We start from the raw sequence: 21458 nt of genomic DNA, 5'->3' as shown, positions 1-21458 counted from the left end.
CTCTTCTGGTTCGCTCGATGCAGAAGTATAAGACTGGCCCATGCTGTTAGATACTAAAAAGACTGTTGCCGTGCCTTGGGTACTTTTCTTGAAGACTGTCAAAAGCATTATAAAATAATCTCATTTAAGTGGAAAAGCTCAGAATGCACATCCACCCTCAAAATGATGCCAAAGTTCTTTGACTTAAAGTTGACTTGCAGAGGTTTCCATGTAAAAAAAAAAAAAATGTATTGACATTGATAAATCCAGTCGTGAAGATGGGGAGTATGATTCTCTCTCAGACAATGTTAGAAAGATGCTAAAAAGGTAGAAAGATGCTAAAAAGATAAAACTTACAAGGCTGTGATGTTGAGATAACTAGCCTCCAACGTTAACATCTGTTGTATATTTTGTCCGTCTTGTTTTCTCAGTTTAGTTATATTTTTCTCTGTGTCTGTTTATATTTTGTCTGTATGGTCTGCTTTTCTTTCCCATGCAAGCTTACAATCTTCAGTGTGCACTGTGCAGACTACCTCTCCTTCCCTCTGAATACAAAACAATCAACCTTCAAATCAAACACAAGCTTCTATTTACGTTTCCTCACACAGTGTTCTGCTATTCTAAACTGGGTTGTCGCTTCGCTAAAAGCTGAGAAGACGAGATCTCTCCCTGTCAACATGGGTGTTTGTCTTTATGGGCTTAAAGATCACCTGACTATTGTTGCCTCATTTTACAGCGGGGATCAACTTTGTTTAGTAGTGCGACAAGTGGCAGTTCAACATTAAAAGCAGAAATAAGTATTTTCCTTGGTTAGACAAAGGGGGAGTACGTGTGTTTCAAGCTATCTTCTTTCTCTGTCAAACATTCAAGTCCACCGAGTCGCTCATCTTCAGTATCAAAAACAGAAACTCAATTTTTCTTGCTTTGGGAGAGAGTTGGCACAAATCAGCTCAACCATCCAAGATCAGAGAATGTTGACATGAGTGTGTATTCTGTTTTTGTGGTGTTTTTTTTCCCCCATTGAATCTTTGCTAGGCTATGAATACTCTGCATCAGGGAAACTACTCTCATCTTGTCTTCAAAAAGTCAAACTCAAAGCAATTTGGGGTACACAATTGTTCATCCTAAGTAATATTGAACATCATTGAGAGGGAGAGAGAGGGAGTGTGTTAGAGGAATGAGAGACTTGGTGAAGAGAGACAGAGCGAGCAGGCATGTGTCGGAGAAAGAGAGCACTGGAGCATGATAGAGGATGTAGTAAGGGGGTTGGCTAAGCAACCTTAGTGCAATTTGTCTTCATGCAGCTGGCCCCTCGTAACATCCTGCAGGCCCAGGCTATTTTCCCTGACAAGCTTGTAGCCTCCAGTGCAATAGGTGATTTACCTCTCGCTGTGGCACTGACCAACATCCCATTCTGGGAGCAGAGCAGAGTAAATCAAATGTATGGACTTCAACGTTAATCACTAATTACAGGTTGGATGGTGAAGGTTGATCCTTTCCAGGGGGCTGCATCCCTCAGGCCTCAAATCAGACAAAAAAAGAGGAGCCAAGGCTCCTCTGATAAATCTCTCACAGAGGAGGTGCTGGACTCAAAGTGTTTGAGTTGGCTCCAACAGCCCATCTCTCTGAGGAGTTTTTCATTCAGGTTGGATTCTAGCCCCTCGCTTCCTTCCTCCGTCCCTTCCTTCCTTCCTCCATCCACCAGTTAAAGCTGTGATAGAGCCTGCCTGGCCGTCTGTCTGCCCACTTTCTTCTTTAAATTCTCCCTATAACTTCACACCTTTCTATCCCCTGTGGGGATCAGCGACAAATCGAGTTTGTTGCTTGCAGCGTATTCCCGAAGCATGAAGATACAAGGGGGCTGTAATTGAATGGTTAGGGAGGACATTATCGAAGGAGATTTTTGTCAGCGTATCCACCCACCACCACCTCAACATCGTTAAGAGTGCCAAGTGGCTGCATGGTGTGTTGATCAGGGGAGGAGGATCATGGATTAGTTATGCGTGACTGATGGAAGGTCCATTTTTCTTAATTCTTCACTTTCTGCAACAGAGCAGATTTAATGTGTTTTACTTTCCCTGCTGTGTTGTGTGTCTCCTTGATTTGGTCATCGTAAGTTTTGGTTTGATGTCTGCGAGTTTTGTTTGCTTCACATCTTGATTGGTTTTGCATCCGATTGTTTTGGTTCTTATTCATTTAGCACACCTACCTACACTTTTATTTAAGCTCAAACCTCTTTAGATCAGCACTGAACTTGGAAATGGAACATTTATCCTCAAATAATTTCCAGTGAAATCATTACCCACAATTTCAATTATAAAATCCATTACAGTTTACAGACTGGTTCAACTTGTTGCAGTTGTGTGCACTCACTATTTTCTTGGGCAATGGGGGTTATAACCGGCACTACAGTTGCATTCACTTTTACTTTTTTTTAACCTCCAAATAAGTGGTAACTAATCTAGCAAAACAACAAGGTGTTTGTTGCCCCACTGGACTTATTTTCTGTGAATGTTGCCATATTCCAAAATCACAGCAGTTTGGCAATCCGATGATTTTTCCGCAGGGTTGTGCAGCGGTGGGAGTGTCACTGAAATGGCCCATATGTGTGACGTCCTGTTGTGTTCTTTAATCCCCCAATGTAGCACAAGTAGACTTATATGTCACAGTTACTGTTTTCCGTCAGCACTTGAAGGCAGCTTCATTTCACGGAGAAAGAGAGAAAGAAAATAGACGAGCGAGACAGATAGACCATGCTTTGTTGCAAACATTCAGCTGTTACACAAACTGCTGGGCATTCAACGCTGTGTTTTACGACTTTCTTGTGGCTGCAATAGAGGCAGTGATGTTTCCTGTTTACTGTACGGGATTCTCACACCGCATCAGAACCGACTGACGAGTCTGATCTCCGGTTACCTGATTGGCCACCGCATCGTGACGTGGGGTTGCGTTTCTCCAAAAGTTGAGTCGGTCCTAACTTTTCACCGCAGCTGCTGCGGTTTTTTCCGTCTCCCCCCCTGCAGCACCCCCTGCCTAAGCCTAAACACACTTCCCCCATTCAAAATGCATGGAAAGACCTGCATTTTTGCCACACTGTCCGACTGCCGATGCAGGCTGTGTGAATGCAGACTTACTCTGAATACAATGTTGTCTTAACCGATAGAACTGATAGCCAGAGCTACAAAAATAAGACCCAAGTTGTAATATTAAACAATACATTTTAGTGTTTGATGTTAAATAAAAAAAAAAAACGAGTCCAAAGGTCTGATCCTGTTTCGTTCAGCTTTATCTGGAAGGACCGTTTACTCCCCTCAGTTTGAAACAATTTGTGCTCTATTTGTCCTTCCACCAGAATTTAATATTTGACAGGTAGGGTGACTCTACAATGTCCAATTTAGGGCGACGTCTTGTCGTTCTCTGCTGCAAATCCCAAGGTTGAGGCGTTGGGGGTCAGTGTGTTATAAGGTAAAGTCACAGCTAACGACAGAAGCACATATGTAAGCCCTGGAACAGCCAGGGCTGTTGTGGTTAAAACTTTGACAGTCTTGAGTATTTGAAAATAGCTGCTTAACTTGGACAGAACTAAAGGGGCTCCAGTAATACACAATCTGGATGAAACACTGTTTAAGTTCCCTGTAAAAGGAGGAGGTTTTAGTTTCTCAAGATTTTTCATTTCTTTTGTCCCTGGCCATGTTGGCTCTCAAATCACCTCTGCTGACTGCCACTGTCATGTCTAAATCGTGTTCCATCAAATGATCTCCGTCACATTATGATGTCCACAAGGGAAATGCTTCAATTGCTCTATGAAGTTGGTTATTTCTTTTCATGTACCATTTAAACTCAACTTCATTTTCTAGATCAATACAAGTGATGGGTTATGTTCATGACAAGAGTAATTTCCCTCAGTGCAGGCCTTCACAAGACATTTTTTATCATCAACCAATGAAAGAGACTGACTAATAAAGGAAGAAACTCATGTTTCCTTTTTTTGAGAAGAACGACTGATTGGCTCATTAATAAATGTTTGAACCTGCTTTCTTATATCTTCTTTGTGTGTTGACGTATTGATTTGGTATGCAGAATAATAATTCAATATTTAATTTCAAAATTCTACAATTAAAAACTAAAAAGAAGTGAATCATCCAAACAACACAGTATAATCATGCAAACTTAGAGTTATGCTGCACTCAGAGGAAACGGCTGTTATTAATCCTCTACTTTTGATCTAATCCTGGCAGAGATTTGCCTGGGTTTAAGCAGGGTGTGATTGGGCCAAATTAGAGATTAGAAGTCTTAACTTGGAGCTTCCCACTGAAAAGATGTAAGAGTTTTTTTTACGGCTTCAGTGTGATTGGCCTGGATCTAACGGGCTAGCCAAGTTCACAGTTCAGAGACACAACAAGTGGACCAAACACTGCAAATGAGTGAGAAGGTTAAAAAAGCATTCAGAAGCCATTGGTACAGGGCCACGGGAGTCACGCTGTAATTGAAGGCGCTCTCATCCTGATTCTCTAGGCTGTGGCGAGTGAACACTGTCTGCTGGTCCTGCTCTTTCATTAGGTTTTGTATTTCATGCCCTTAGGAGCGGAACAAATTGAGTCTCTGTTTCCGTTTGCTCTGTTGCTCATTACCCAAGAGAAAGATTAAAAAGCATTCTCTCACAGGCCACGTTACATAATACCACCAAAGAATCAATGTACATTGTAGTCATTGTCTTATCAAACTACTGGACGCACAAAATGCATTTACCAACCATAGCCATGCTGACCTCTTACCAACCCACCCTGGCTTTTCTTTGTGGCAATAATCAGTCAGTAATAGGTAGAAATTGGCCGCAGAGAACACAACAAATCATTATCACAAGAAAGAAACTTGTTTCAAAAACCTTTAGGTATTGTAGGAATACCGAATCGAGCAAAGCACCAACTCTGGTCGAGGTCTAGGGCTGTTTCCATTGGGGGCCTCTCTGGCAGCGCAGTTTTTTTTTTTCTTCATGTTACTTTCATCAGAAAGGGTGCACTCCTGGGCTTTTACAACAATGTGGAGAGCCTAGCTTGTTTTAAACTCTCAGAGCACTGAGCATGTTAAAAATAGTCCAACTTCTAGTTACAAAGCAGCACGCTTCAGAAGTGGTTTCAGCAGTCATCAGACCAGCAGCACCGGTGCCTCCCAAAAGTGTCTGTTCTGAAGTGTTAGCTTAAAAAGAATTACATAGTGGTGAACCCAGGGTCCTCGGAGAGACCCAAAGAGAAAGTAGTACTCTCATTATAGTGTCATTACATGAATTATGCAAAGTATGCTTTCCTATTTTTCTGCTTCTCTAAACTCCATCACTACTTCGTTAGCCGGTTCCTCAACGGGCGTATGTGTGCAGTGCCGTGAAGCAATTCGTTACATCGCGAGACCTGATATCACGCGATACTTCCTGGCGCTGAGGCCGGTGGCTCAAAGTTGCAAGGGTGGTTTTTCTGCTCACAGGCGCTAGGGGGGAGCGAGACGACCACCATTCAACTAAAAAAAAAAGTCATATAACCATTCCAATGACTCCGAAGCTGTTCAGTTAAGGTAAATTAAGCTAACAAAACTGCATAGTTCCCCTTTAAGAGAAATATTTGGGCAAAACATGAATTCTTGCATTGTGAAGTTCTCATGGGTGTATTCCTCTGAATTATGAGCTGTTACAAGAAATACATATCCATCAAATTTCAGATATAAAATAGCTCTGACTTGAGTTTTCTTCCCTTGTTCAAGCTAACTTACTCAAAACAAAAGTTTTACAAACAACTTGAATTGTTGCCAATTTACTCAGCAGTTTAATTCAATCTTTTCAAAAGGTATATTAATTTAGTTTCCTTAGACAATCTGTCTGACGTGTTGTTTTTTTTCCTCTCATCAACAGATGTGTACCTGCTCACCCTTCCAGATGACCAGAAAGTGAGCGTCACCACTGTAATAGTCGGCCAGAGCGTTGTCTTTACGTGTGCCATCACTGGGGAGCGGAGGCCTCCTATATTGTGGAAGAGAAACCATCAATATCTGAACTCCTTGAACCTGGAAGACATCAACGTAAGAGCCTGCATCACTCTCTGATTTTCTCGTTTATGGGCAGACAAATGTGTAGATAAGTAGAATAGAAAGATAGGTGGATACATAGTGGATGCACAGATACATTAATAGGTAGATAGACACATATAGTGGAATGGCTCTAACACTTGCACAGGTCTAATTATTGTGTTTTCATGTCGTAACGCATCATCAATTCTTAATGACAGAGCAAGAGCTGTACATTTGAGATAATTTCATCCTATATTTCTTTCTCATCATATTTCAACTTTTTGCCAGTGGCTCAGATTGTCAGCACATTTTATTTGACTGTTGGCACTGGCTTTGTATTGTAGTACTGACAGTAATCTAGGATGTCAGTTTGTGTTCTTGGTGTCTGTGTTTAGAGACTGCTGGGAGGGACAGGGATTTCAGACAAAGACAGAAGATGAAGGGGTATACCAAAGGGGTTCAGCCCTAGAGGAAGGACCTACTTTTCAACTCGGGAAAGACTGTATATGTGTATACTGTATGAGTCTGTCTGTGCGTGTGTTAATCTGCATGCACGGCCCCAGACAGCCCTCTGTGTCACTTTCATCCACATCAAAAGGAGCAAGGATACTTATGTGGCGAGGTACAGAAAAGGCAGACCTCCTCCGCCTAACCCTTTTCGTCTCTGTGTGTCAGGGCTGACCAAGATGAGTGTGATGCTGCTGTGCATAATTAAGTCAACACTGTCGCAGTAGATAAAGGGAGACCCAGCGAAGCCACTAATGTAACATTAAATGTTGATGACCCTTAAAATGAGTAAGAGGCGCCCAGCTGTCGCCAGTCATCCTTGGCACCATCAACTGGCTCTAAACTAGTGTGCTGGTTCTGGTTGTTGGTGATGTGTGATTCCCATAAGGAGCGGCTTCAACACCATAAAGGGACTTTAAGGCCGGGCATATGAGAGTAACAGCCTTCTCGCCATTTGCCTTTTCAGTCATTTTCTGTAATATATTATGACTGCTTTTATGCAATTCATTGCTATAAAAGATGTATGCAAGTGCTGGGTGTAACGAAAAAGAAATGTCAAGTCAGATTATTTCTTGAAAACGTTCTGAATATCTTTTGGTGGATTTATGGGAGAAAAAAGGTGCGAGGTCTTGTAAGGGAAACGAAGGCTTTGATCTATCTTTCATATATTTTTTTCCCGAGAACTGTTTTATTTTTTTGTTTGTTTTTTCAGATTCAATAGAACTTCTGTTTCACCTCCTGATTTTGCCTGAAGACACATAGCAGAGTTCAGTTCCCCGACCAGGGGTGGTCTTTGTCTGCGCTTCACACACAGTCATCAGTTTGCCAATGACTATTATTAGATCTTGCAACGGGTGTATTTTCCAATTTAAATGTCAGCTCAGGGATGAAAGCATCTGCTGCCAAACGCTGTTCAGGATATCCATTATAGCATTGTAGCTATCCAAAAGCTTTGTGTGAAGTTAATCAATAGACATGACAGCATATACACCAATGTTTCAGCTTTTCACTGTGGAATCATACATGCTCCATTTTTCCCTTTTATTGAGACAGTGGAAAGAAGAACAGGCTGTGATGGTAATCAATCAAGGCTTGGCCTTTTGTGGTTTGCACCATCCTACTCCTGAAGACATCAACTTTTGATTTCAGTCCCCAGAACCCATAGCTTGAGTTATTCATCATAGATAGAACAGAGCAGAAAGAAGGATGTAACTAACTCTTTGCATTTTAATTAACCCTGAACTAGGATCTTTATATTGCCTGTTATGTTGTTGCATAAAACTTTTTTGGAGTCTAACAAAGCCTGAGATTACAACCTCTGATAGTGCACAGATTACCTCCAGAACATGGAACACCACCAGCAAGTGAATCCCTATGAGTCTCTTGTTGGTCATCATAAAACTGTGTGCAAACCGCGCAGCACCAAGAGAAAGTACCAATGGAACATTAGCTGCACACCATCACCGGCTTAATTCAGATTTATTTTTGGCTCTCAGACTTCCAGTCAATCATTATTGTCTTTTCCAGAGAGGAGAATGGATTTAGTCTGCACCTGGCATCCACGGACTAATTCTAAATTGCCTTGCAGACAATTTCAGTATAACTGCAGGCTGTTAATATTTGTGAGCATCCATTGCCAGCCTTAATTAGAGTCATATTCCTGCGACTACACATGGGAGGTTTATGCAGTCTAACCGTGCAGGCCTTCCCAGTTTAGAATGTAGTTATTTTAGAAATTTTGTCGACATTCAGATTTTGTAAATCGCACATTAATCCCAGTGGTGCGCTTGTATCCAGGAGTTCAATAGAGCCTCTCTAAATTTTGACAAAGCAGCTTACTGTAATTCCATGAAGTTGACAGTTGCTGGCTATTGCATCATCATCCAAGGCTGTCAGTATATCAATCCTCCCTGAGTGGCCGAGCCAAAGACACAGTCTTGGTGTATGTGTGTGTGTGTGTGTGTGTGTGTGTGTGTGTGTGTGTGTTACAATTCTGTGGTCTCGGAAATAGTTTGGAAGATTCAAAACGCATTTGATATTTGAAAGATTGTGAAGTTTGTTATAGAAAAAAATATATATCTGATTTAGCATCCAAAATCTAAAAAATATTAAAAATAGAAAATGTGTTTTGAAGACTGCAGCATGAACAGGAATAGATAAAGCACCAAAAGAAGTACAATCTGAGCTGAATCTTTCTTCTCTTTCCTTATCTTGTCCTTTGGAATATGTGTTTTTATCTCCCGTAATGCTTTGGTGCCTTATTCTGGTGGGTTTAACATTATCTCTGCATTGTGGAGATGTAGCATGTGGTCCTTTTTAAATGGATGTGATCATTAATAATATCTACATTTTGTTTTGATCAGAGTGTACCACTTTGTGTGATACTGTGCAATGTGTAGTCTTCCTGTGCTGCTTGCAGAGGATGAATAAATGAAGCTGTGCAACTTTATATGGCAGACAACACATGGATCTTACTGGATCAAAGTGGCATGTTTGATCATATCTCCAAAACAAAAAAGAAGGCTTTTTGTTGTTGAATTAATCATGTGGTCTGGGAGCCCAGAACCACACTCATGCACTCTAAACTATTTCTATATTATCCTGACTTTAGATGTATATTGAGGTATATACTTTACTTTGTCTGTGACATTATGCAATTCACTCCCGACCACAACACCAGCAGAACTGTCACCTGTCTGCTTTTAAATCCATGTCCTATGCCTTTAGTGAACTAAACTTCTTAATGTTTGACCTCTGTTTTACTCCTCAACAGATCCCGTCCCAGGTAGGGTGTTTTTTGTTTTTTGTCTCAACAGACTGACATTGCTTCATTTTTTCTTTCTTTACATTCACAAAAAGCCCACAAAGCTAGTGAGGTGCCTACAGTAGATGCATGATGCTGTTATAAGAAATGCACAGGTTGAGGACATCAAATAAATAATCTGTTTAAATCAAAGGATAAAGGATAAGATGGTGATGTATTAGTATATTTTTCTTATTGTCAACAAATCCCTTGAAAAGACCAAAACCAACCAAGTGTTAGTCCATCTCTCAATGCTTTGACTTCCCCAGCCTGTCTGTGGCTCTCATCCTAAAGCCCTTTCATTCCAATTGAAGATTGAGATCTTCAAATACTGGTCACAAATTACTTTTTCTTAAAAAAAAAAAAAAGGCAAAATAATTTTCAAAACAGCTGGGCAAAATAAACAGTGGCTTTGCTCGTAGTAAGGAAGGAACATGTCACCCAGTGCAATAGTGTGTCTCATTTATGAAAACAGAATTTTGTTTGTGATACTCACAGCATCACAAACATAATTCAACAGCATCCTCTCTTTCCAGAAGCTGTTCCCAATACTATGAGTAATTGAACACTACCAACACGTTTTGCGGGGACTGTTTCTTTGGTAGTTCCAGTGGAAATTGTTGACAGTGAGTGCTGTGGAGGATGCGTGCAGAGTAATGGAAAACATCCTTTCTCGAAAAACACACCCTGCTGAATCTTTTTTAAATGTCAATTTTCAAAGCTGTGAGCACCGCAAATAAAATTACATTCAACTCAATTATATTGGGGTGGAGGCAGAAATGTTTGTAGCTGAAATCTCAAAACATTTGGCGCACAAAACTGAAACGATCTGTGTGGTTACAGTAAATACCACCAGAGACAAGTGAGAAAACATGATTTTTGTCATTTGAGTAAACCTGCCCTTTAATGTCAAACCATGTTAATCTCATACATCAGAGTATTTTCACTCACCGTATTGTGTTCCTCACAAAGTTTCATAAGGCTAGCCTGGAAACTTCTTCAAAGGCCATTTGAATTGCCTCGTCGCTACCAGAGGTTAGCTATTCAATGAGGTGGCTCTTAAGTGTCCTTTCAGAGGTGACCTGGCACTGACAGCTTTATTAATTATAGTTTCTTGAGGGCTATGGCCTATTTGTAAATCCACCTCTACCTGCCCTTGTCTCCCTTACCCTCTGAGTACACTGGCCTGCTTTGTCTGCAGAGATCTGGGTGCTGGGTGCTGCTGATAGCTGAGGTGAGGGTGGTGAGGTGAGGTGGAGGAATCATGTCGACAGCCTCCGCCGTGGCTCGTTCCACCACTCTGAGTTTCATTTCTCCCCCCATTCATTTTTCATTTAAGAAGGTGACACAATATGCTCTCAGCCCAAGGGGCCAAAACGCACCATCGATTTCCCCTCATATTGTGAAGCTCTGATGCTTCACTCAGCTCGAGCTGTTACCGAGCTTGTAGGTTAGATCGGAGCACACCGGGACGAACTGATAAACACACTGTGTGCCTGTAAACACGATGGCTGACTCTCCTCGCTTGTCTGTAGACATTTAAGGAGAAGCTGAATGCCAAGATTTAAACAGCCAGCAAATATGTGATCAAAATGTTAAAAGCTATTTAATGAGAAAATGCATTTGTTTTGTTATGAACTCTTCTGAAAGAGGACTGGTAAGTGGAATCATTTTAATAAAAGAATGCTCAGTTCACAGAAACGAGGAGCACAGGGGCAGACTAAGACATTCTTAAGAGCAAAGGTTCACCCCACTAAAGTATATGAATGATTTTTCAATGCATGGCAGCAATCAGTAATGAAAACGTTTTCGCACTTGGAGTTCATCAATTTAGTGAGCACTGAAGAAGACTCTAATGAAGGCTGAGTGCTGGATGATGTTCATTTCTGAAAAGCAGCTGTGCATTCAGAACCTGGTTAAAACCTATTATCGTTAGCACAGGCCGGTATTTTGCTCATAAGTTGTCCCTGTAGATTTATAATATAATCACTTGATATAGTTAATGTGCTAAAATGACTATCATCATATGATTTGACACAGATTTGAGTATTTCTCTTAAATTAAAGAGAAGAATTAATCATTTAAAGTTGTATTTTGAATATAGTGTTGTGTGAAAAATGTACTACAACATGAAATAAGACTGTGATTATACTACACCGGGGTCACTGTAAGAGTTAAACATATTATTTTCTAAAAGAGAAGAATAAGACACATTTTATCAAGTCTTTCACTCTTGATAAAGAGTAACCTTTTAGAGAAACTCTCAAGTCATAGCAAACATTCAGCCAATCAGCCACCTTTACTTAGCAATACATTACTCTGCAAATGTGTGTATATATATATATATTTTTTTTTTTATTTAGTCAGTCAATTATATTCATGTAAAATATTCAATTTGTACTGTAGCAATTAACAATACAATGTATTGTAATGTAAAATGAAATGCCTAACTTGAGCAAGGAAGGAAGGAGACCACAATAGTAAGTGCAGATAAAATCAATGCTGCCCTATTCTGAAAACTATGCTAATCAGAATTTCCAAATTACATATGGCTTTAAATAAATTATTCATCATTACTAATGCTATATTCTACACTCATTCCAAAACATGTCTCATAAGGTGCATCTTTGCCACTGTCTCTATCCAGCAGCCGTGTACGACCCCGACAGGCTGCTCTTAACCAACTGTTGACTAGTTTAAATTCAGAGGAGATTTGACAAACAGCTTTTAATCTTACATTTGTGAGTGGAAGTAAAAGTTCACCAATTTAACTTTTAACCAAAACAGAAGGGGTTGACTTCACCACCCCATCTTTTAACGCAATTTGTTTGCACTTTTTATTAACATAATACCACCACTACACTTCATATAATACAAAAAAAGCATTACAATGACTTGCCAACATGGCTTGATCTTAAAAGGTGGCACACATTCGCTCTTTGTCAGACGGATTTATAAATGGGCTCATTAGCTTTGGGGGCTTCTATCTGTGCTGCAGTTGTGCAGCATTCTGTTTGCTGTCTTTCCTTGTTCAGCACCATTTTCTTTGTGTTCACTGGTTTAGTAATCACAGCACAGCATGAAGTTCACATCATGGATAGGTTGTTTTGCTTTAAGTAGGCCACATGAGAACTGAAGTGCAACATGTTTTATGTATTTATGGGACATTTATGTTAACCAAAGGGTAACAACTTGCATTTTGGCCTTTTCAGGGACAATGCATCTAAAAAGAGCAGTAGAAGTTACTTTGATTGGCCGTACGTCTGCAGCACTATATTGCCCTGTTTTTGTTTTAAAAGCAGCCAACACAGTAATTTCTATGCTAATCAATTATAGCCTCAGTCCCTTTCCATCAGATCATGTTCCTCTGATTGGAAAAATTGCATGTACCACAAAACAATTTTTCCTAACTGTGACTTTAACAGTTATTTTCCTCATGTGTTTTCTGTGGCACCAAATGGCTTTAACCTTTGACTTAGATTGATAGACACTGCTGTACAATGTGCCTTTTTGAACGATTGCTATTGTATTTTTCATTTCCTATGCTATGAAACATGTTTATCTTCTCATCGGCACACTGCAGGCTTGTTGCATTTCCATTGTAACCATTCATTTCCAGCTTCAAATGCCTTCAAACATCATTACTGCACTGTTGGAACAAGACCACTAATACATTCTGTAAGTCATTGAGAATTTTCTCTTTCTCTGGTAGGACTTTGGGGATGACGGTTCACTGTACATCACCAAGGTGACAACAACCCACATGGGCAACTATACCTGCCACGCTGATGGCTACGAGAAACTTTTTCAGACTCACACTCTTCAAGTGAATGGTAAGAGGCTGCCACAAAGACAGAGTGCACTTAAATAATGTCATCATCTGCTGTACTGTACTAGCCACAGCGGTAGGCAAGTCTCTTTCCACTCAAGTCCACAAGTCCAACTGGAATTAATTGCATTTTTAAGAAAACAAATCAGAAACCAAATATACTTTTGGCTTAGTTTCATTATGTCATCCCCTTGTTTTGCATTAGTTTGATGGAATATTGCTCTGGTATCCGTCTACGCATGGGAACCTTATTTCCGTGCAGCCAATCAAATCTTCAAAATGTCAGCGTTCTACTGTATCATTGGCAGAGCAGACTATCACACTGAGCCCGACAGCAGCCTGCTACACAACACGAGAGCCATAGACTTGGAACAACAACACACATTTGCTTTCCTGCTAAAGTCTCCTTATCTGACTTACCAACATGAACACAAAATGTCTCTCGTTCCCTACGGTGTAATGCCGACACTCAAACAAGTACCCAACACACCCCTCCAGCTGGCTGAGACCAAAAGGAGCATTTTCAGAAGATTTTCAGAAGACCTTTTTTCCTTTTAATAATTTAAAACTATTTACAAAAACACATTGATATTATTCTTATCTTTCTTGAGTAAAATGTTGGTTCAATCAGCCACAGCTAGCAAATAGGATATTTAGATTCTCGCTCAAATTCAAGACATATAGGGTGAGTTTCCACCTGGTAGTAAAACCCAATCTGAGACATTGGATTTGGACAGGACAAGTGGATAGCTCTAAGTACACTTGGAAACGCTCTCAGGACGCATTATGAACGCATTGAGATCCGATCACTAAAACCGCATTCGGAGGTGGTCTGAGCCTGTGTCCACATTCTAATAGCAGTGAGAACGGGAATGTGTCCTGTGTCCACTTAAGGACCACCTATTCTACTGTGAGCGGAAATACGTACTCATTAAAAGTATTTCTCATGCCACAGACACCACTGACTGAATCGTGTGTTTCGGATGTTATTATCATACTGTCGGTGTTTTTGTTCCTGTGCTGCCTGCTCTCATATCCCTGGCTGTCTGGAGCCTCTGTTCAGCACGGTGGATTGGAAAAGGCAGCCGCCGGTATACAATAACGCTATTTTTTGTTTCATAAAACGTCCCAGAATTCACCATTCAAATTAGAGTGAGTAGAAAAGTGGAAATCCACTTTTAGAAAAGTATATTGGGTTAGTATTCCTTGGAAACAAAGGTCCTTTTCTAAAACGATCACTCCCGAGCAGTACAGAAGTATTCAGTGTCTCTGAATAGGTGTGGATGGCACTCCTTATTAATGAAGATGCTACAAATAAAAGGGTAAACTGTGTAAAGCCATGTTGCTCTCAGGAAGCAGTCGTCGTGCCATGTGCCGTTTTGGTGTATTTTTAGCTACTCTTACAAATGCAAACTATCCCACAAAACAACTTTACTGCTATAAAATCAAATGTTTGATTACATGTCAGAAAAGAAAGGTACTGTATACAGACAGAAATCTGGAAGTAATTTGTTGTTAGGTCTAGGGGATTTAATAACCATTGTGCCTTATGACTGTACCAGCTACTAACAGGCCACAACTTCCTTAACTTACTAAACAAAAGGATGTGGGCCTAACCTAACCTGAAACCCAGGTGAGTTCGGTTAGCTTTATGTTGCTACTCCAGTCCTTTCCCGCAATGTTGCACACGCGACTGCAATAGCTGCCAGCTCGCAAAATACTTCACACTGAGGGTTAACAGTCATTGTCCATCAACATCTTCACAAAAAGAGTTGTGTTTGCAGCAGCACGCAACTCTCCTCTACTCTCACTCTCGCTTCCTTTGGCGTCTACCCTCTGGCACGATCATATTACGCAAGACCTGCCCTCTTAAGATTGACAACCTCTGACATGACACTAACTGCTTTGTCTATACATATTTATTCTGTCTTATTCACTTATATTTAAGCCCAAAGGACTTTGGTTTACTGTAGACTGATTAAAAAATGTTAACCATTGTTCAACTTCTGTGAATTGCACAGTCAACCAATAGAAACAGTGTCTTGATATAGCTTGTTTTTGGAAACAGAGAAGTCATTATTCTAGCACTCTATTACTGCCTTGTTTTTAACAGTATTACCCTACCAGATTAGAAACTGCAGCACTGTTCCCACACGTTGCTTTTAGTCTAGACACTTTACTAAATATTTATTTGTCACCCACAATGGACTGTGTTTTTTAAGTCAGCCTTGATGTCCATTATCTGTGAAGAGTTTTGTATTCCACTTCCTGTTAATTAGTTTGGGATAGTCTTTATTATGGTGGACCTGCCATGTGAGTGCTGAAACCGAGACTGTATGGAGAGGGCACAGGTGGATTGAGATTGTGTACATTTTCTCCCATTCTGGTTCTATAGAGTTGAATGTGAATAAACTACAATGTGTCGACGTAGAAAGCTCCACATTTTCATTACATTTGACAGACAGTTAGTTCATTATCATTATTCTAAAAGACTACTCCAAGGTTAACTGCAATGATCTACATTTCTTATTCTACCAAGTATTGTGTTTACAGAAACAGAGTGAATCTCATGAGACCCATGACTTTTGGTCGTAATTGAAACTGAAACTTCCAGATAACCTTTCATAGTCGGGGTGAAGTCTCCAAGGACCAGCTTATCACCCTGCCATGACTACTGAGAATTTCTAAAACTCAAGTAAAAAACAGCTTAAAAAAGTAGTGCTGTCCATCACTCTGAGGTCACATGAGAATAACAAGATATACAGTATTTGGAAATTTTATTCAGAAGAGCTGATGAAATTTAGACTGGAGGTACTTTAAAAGAAACTTTCAATTTCCCTACGAAGCTTGTGCAGTGCGTGGATGATCATTCAGTGGTTTGGGGCTTTAATCCCTTCTTTCCCCACTTACACACAACACACAAATTCATCAACATGTCCCTCATGGATTTTACAAATGCTCTTTTTTGTTGTGTGCTCTTACTGGCAGTCAGCCTCTTTGTATTTTCTGCGTCAAGTTGATGAAAACCACATATGCTTTTCTTCGTTGTACACTATTATCTTCAATATGTACATTTTGTTGTGATTGTTTGTTATCTTCAATATGCAATGTCTGCTTGTTTTTTATTATCTATAGGCCTTTCTTTGTTGCAGTGACCCCACTTTACAAACAGGAATCAATAAAGTTGCATCTAATTTGTACTGTGGCTGCACAGTTTGTCCACTCTCCCAGCCACTTTAGTAGAAAACAAATCGTTATTTGGGGTAAATTAATGAAAGTCTTGGTTGAATCGTCAAATACACCAACCACTTCTGCTGTTTGAGAAATACATTTAGTTTTCCACTCTGGGAAGCTGCATTCATTTTGAAAACATAATTTGAAATTTAAGTATTTCTGATGGGTAAAATGTAAGAATATGGGTCCTAATGTTGTTTACTTCAGCCTGGCAGCATCATCTTTCAAAAGGTAGCTCTAGCTGTTTGCAGATATTAATGATACATAACACATACATTACTGATGCAGTATACATGTGCAGTTATTTGTCAATGTCATTCATTATTGCCCTCTCACTGTTTTTGAGAATGATCTAGTAATACCCTAATGAAAAATGACCACCTTATCCTGGTGGGGGGTTGTGATCCCCTGTAACCGTGAAAATTAGGCGGTTGGGGTTTATACCTCCTTGTAGAGACTCCCAAGTAAGGGGGAGGGGGGGGGCCCTTGTTGGGAAGTAATGTGAGACTGCCACCACGTAAGCCTCCAAGATTAGCTGTATGTGGCAGGCAAGGGATGAGGTGTGCTGATCCCTGGCTACAAAACTGGCCCTCGGGACATGGGATGTCATATATCTAGTGGGAAGGGACCAGACCTAGAGGTGGAGCAACTAAGTAGATGTGCAGTAGTTGAGCTTACCTCAATGCAGAGCAGCGGCTCTGAGACCAGAATCCTTGATCAAGGCTGCATCTCATAACCCTTATTTGATAGCTCCTCGACTCCTCGGTCCTCGGCTGAACCAGAAGTTGTTATTTCTTATTTCTGCCCCGAGGACCGAGGAGTGAGCATGGAGGAGGGCTCATCGAGGAGCTATGGGCGAGGATACACGAGAGCAGCCTTCCCGGAAGCCGTGCAGCTGAAGGAGTTGCTAACTCCAACCATACAGCTAACGAATTCATAGGAACGCTTCAGAGGAAAGGACCTCTCATCCCTCTAAAACACATTTGCTCGGTGCCTCTCTCCTCCTCGGTGGGAGGGACTAAGACGTGAGGAAGGGAGGCAAGTGGAGGACTCGAGGAGGCAATTTAAGGGTTATGAGATGCAACCCAGGTTGCTGAACAGTTTTCCCTGGAGGGCGAGAGGGTTACCCACATATGACTGCATGTTGCATGAGAGGAAGGCTCTGACTGTTGCCGTGCCTATGTGACTCTAGAGAGTGTGAGCCACCTGAGGACATCAGAGTTTTGTTAAGGGGAGTTGGGTAACAACAACGAAATGGGTAGAGGAGTGATTGAGACTGAGTAACTGCAACTGCATATATCCCTGCCTCTGCTGAATTATTTTTATTTCCCAGTGGGGACAAAATGTCAAAGTGATCAGCTACTTCACTAAAAGCCTAGACCATATATTAATTATATACCTAACATAGAAGTATTTTAAACTAAGAAGCGCTGTAACGTGAACACAGTGCCATATAGAACGATAAAATGCGAGTGGCAGTTGCTGGTTGTATTTAGCCGCTACAAAGCTCTGGGACGCCGGCTACCAGCGGCAGTTGTTTAGCCGTCAATAGATGACTCCGAGCCGGGTACAGCCACCGCCAGATGAAGGTCCTTTCAGGGGCCTTGGTAGTGGAGTTTAGCCAGAAAAGGTGAGCGCCATCCGTGAAGTAGAGGCACCAAAACGACTAGTTAAGTTTAGTCAATTCAATTCAATTTTATTTATAGTATCAAATCATAGCAAGAGTTATCTCGAGACACTTTACAGATAGAGTAAGTCTAGACCATACTCTATAATTTACAAAGCCCCAACAATTGTAATAATTCCCCCAGAAATAGATCAGATTTGGATTTCAAACGCTCCCGAGGAACGAACGAGCGTTTCCTGGGTGAAAGTATTTTTGTTTTCGCTGCATTGTGAACTTTACTCTCTGGCTTGAAAGCGCTGTGTTTTATGTTGACACCATGTTGTGCTATTTCATTTTAAGCTTATTTTCCACTGAATATTGAAGTGCATAAGTGTTTTGGCATGGCTGGCCGAGTGGCACTTTATCCATGGTATTGGAAGGGGGATTTAATTCTTGCCTATTTTGTTTTGTTGTGCATGATCAAAAAACATCCCCCCCTCTGCTTTCTTCACAAATCGCACCCTGCACACATGCCAAATATTCTGTTTGATTTGTATGACCGTTAATTCAATATCTTAAAGGAGAATTCCGGCCAATTTTTACATTAATCTTGATTAAAGATTAACATAAAAATTGGCTGGAATTCTCCTTTAAGGTTTAAGACTGACCATGGCCTCTTAGAAATCTAATAGACTAAACAATTATTTGGCAGATTGATTGACAATGAAAATAGTCATTAGTTGCAGCCCTAGGAGGAAAAGCTTTCCGGATATAAACCGGAGTGTTGTGTTTTTATATATTTATTTTTGCACTTGGCAAGAGCTGTCTATAATGAAGAACATGTTTAAGCATATTGTGTACCTGGTAACAGAACACCTAAGGCCAATGTTCATTGATAGACTTTGTGGTCATAATCTGACCTACGGATATCTGTTGGACTTAAAGCTTTCAAGTGGAGCTTTCAAGTGCTCCCCACTTAGAAAGTTGAATTAAAGCTGTTGATCGAAAACATACCTACATACATTCTTTATGGGTTCCGAAATAATTTTTGTATCTGTTTTTATTAAATATTTCTACATTTAGCATACACCGTTTAGACATGTCAATTGATTTTTTGGATTTCAAATATAAAAAAATTTGATAATATCGGTAATTGCTCTTGGCTTCTTTAAATAAACAAGACCATCGGCAGGCCAAATGCCTATAATTTAAATGTAAAATCAGGGGTGCCATAGTGAGCATCTAACACATTTTGATGTTCTTTTTCAATATTTGCACGACCCTCTTTTCTTTTTTAAATTGATATTCATACTACAGTATTCCCAATATCTTAATCCTAGTTATATATATATGAACATTAAATCCGGACACAGTGGCTCTTTAAAAAATAATTAATATTTCATATCACGGTGTACAGTATAATGCTAAGTTTCCATTGCTCATTATTCCTTTAAGCAACGTGCTCTGTGGACTAAATTTCTTTAATTTTATTGCATTAAATTTATTAAATTTTAATTCTATTCTTTAGATTACTTGCAGTAAATAACAAATCATATAAAACGCACCCCAAAGAAGGAGAAATTGAGCGCACACTGAAGATGACACCTCATCCTCCTGGGGTACTCCCTGGAGATCCATTAGGTTTCTTAATTTCTGTCCCAGATCTTTTTTAGAACAGCTTCAGCAGTTTTCACTTTTGTTTTACCCTTGAAAAGTACTTCTTCACCGGTTTTGTGATGTACAAGTAATGCATTGGATTCAGGCTCTTGATAAAACTGTTGTTGACTGTCTGAGCTGGATTACTCCCACATGTCCCTTGGAGGCATGAAGCTCAGGTGAGAGAGTAATCACAACTGTGAGAGGAGGCTTTCATCATGGTGTGAGCATATATTGAGCAGTGTGTGCATTCATGGGCATCGGAAAAACATTTTTCCCAGTGAAAACGTCATCCTTCACGTCACTTCATGTGGGAATCAGAGCTGGGAAAACTGGGGCTAGATTTTGCTAACAGAGTTTCCCAGTTGGTGACACGTTGTTGACAACTGACGTTTGATGGAGGCGACTTTGGTTCACTGAAAATATTTCAATGACAATAAACTGTTTATTGTGGACAAACGCCTCTGCCAAGAAACATACACAGACATAACATGTTTAAAATTGTTCATAAATAGGCCTATGTATAAAAAAAACAACACCTTATCCATGTCCTTTCCCGTTGGGTGTCCTGCAGATAACACAAACAAACACCTGGCGATGTGCTGTTTGGATGCTCGCATAAGAAAACAGCAGAGAATCTTTTGTTATTGTGGCCTCCATGTTTTCGCACACCTGATGCTCTAGGCTACGCCCAACAGTTGGTGGCAGTCAGGCAACAAGTTGTTATGCCAAACGCCAATATAATAGAAGAAGAAGATCACGCATCCTGACCATGTGAACGCTGGCAGTTGGAAAAACAACGTAATCACGGGGGTGGTCCCTGTTGTTCCCAGGTGGCATGAACGCACCATGTATGTCATGGTTTGTGTGAGTGTTTTTGTATATATGTGATAGAGGATTACATGTGTTATTTTAACTGTACGTTGTACACACACTCAAGCGTTGTCGCACAGTCCAATTTGAATGACCGCCATGTTTTTCAGCAACAGCCATGAGTTGAACTTTTTGAAGAGTAACAGGTCTGCCTGGCTTAGTTGGAAATCTCCCAGTCGTGTGATGGTGAAGTGGTCTCCTTCCATGGTGTTTGTGTGTCCTTTGCTCTTGTGTGTATATGTGTGTGTGTGTGTCTGCACGCCTGCTCATCTTCTATAGCTCAATGGCCGACTGGAGCCTTGCTGAGTGATTGACGACTGGCTGGGGAGCTTTATGATGGAGCTGTCAGCCCTGCTGTGTCACATTCTCCTGGCACTGGGTCTCCTGACACTATCAGAAACACTTCAGAATGCAACTTCTCTCACATCTTGTCTGAATCGAGTTTCGAGTGGAAAAATCCCACCGACCATCTCGCTTCTTTAATTTTCACGACTTGATTTGCATGCAGGGATTGAGTTCATTCATGCACATTGGTGTAGTGTGTAAGTGAGATATTATCAAAAGGCAGAGAACGCACTTTTCCTGTTTAGAGGGAAAAGAAGAGTTTCATGGTTCTCTATGAGACTGTTAGGGGCCTGGTGAAAGATGCAGATATACTGTGAGCGAAGGAAGAACATTCACTGATGCCTTTAAGCAGTATACTGGATGCTACCAAAGCTTTTTAAAATGCTTTCAATAATTGAATCAATGCATTCATGCTATCCTTTTGTGTAGCTGAATATCAATATACAGTATAAGAGTGGAGTTACTTCAAATATATATTTGTAGTTTCAAGATTTTGGTTTTAATGTAAAACCATCATTATGAGCAGGCAGAGGTGTAACTAACAAACACCACTGTGATGACGATGATGTCAC

General features: G+C 40.5%; 1 protein-coding gene across 3 annotated transcripts in view; it reads left to right on the top strand.

The window, feature by feature from the left end:
• fstl5 (follistatin-like 5) overlaps window positions 1–21458 on the top strand; it is a 175049-nt gene that overhangs the window by 106100 nt on the left and 47491 nt on the right. For 2 of the 3 annotated variants that reach the window (XM_039813230.1, XM_039813229.1), the window contains exons 7-9: window positions 5879–6045; window positions 9314–9325; window positions 13056–13176. In XM_039813230.1, coding sequence (XP_039669164.1) covers window positions 5879–6045; window positions 9314–9325; window positions 13056–13176 — 300 coding nt within the window. The remainder of the gene's footprint in view (window positions 1–5878; window positions 6046–9313; window positions 9326–13055; window positions 13177–21458) is intronic. The other variant, XM_039813231.1, reaches the window with a different exon arrangement.

This window comes from Perca fluviatilis, chromosome 10 (assembly GCF_010015445.1).
Source record: "Perca fluviatilis chromosome 10, GENO_Pfluv_1.0, whole genome shotgun sequence".
Classification (NCBI taxonomy): Eukaryota; Metazoa; Chordata; class Actinopteri; order Perciformes; family Percidae; genus Perca; species Perca fluviatilis.
This window is presented reverse-complemented; position numbering and strand designations above follow the sequence as displayed.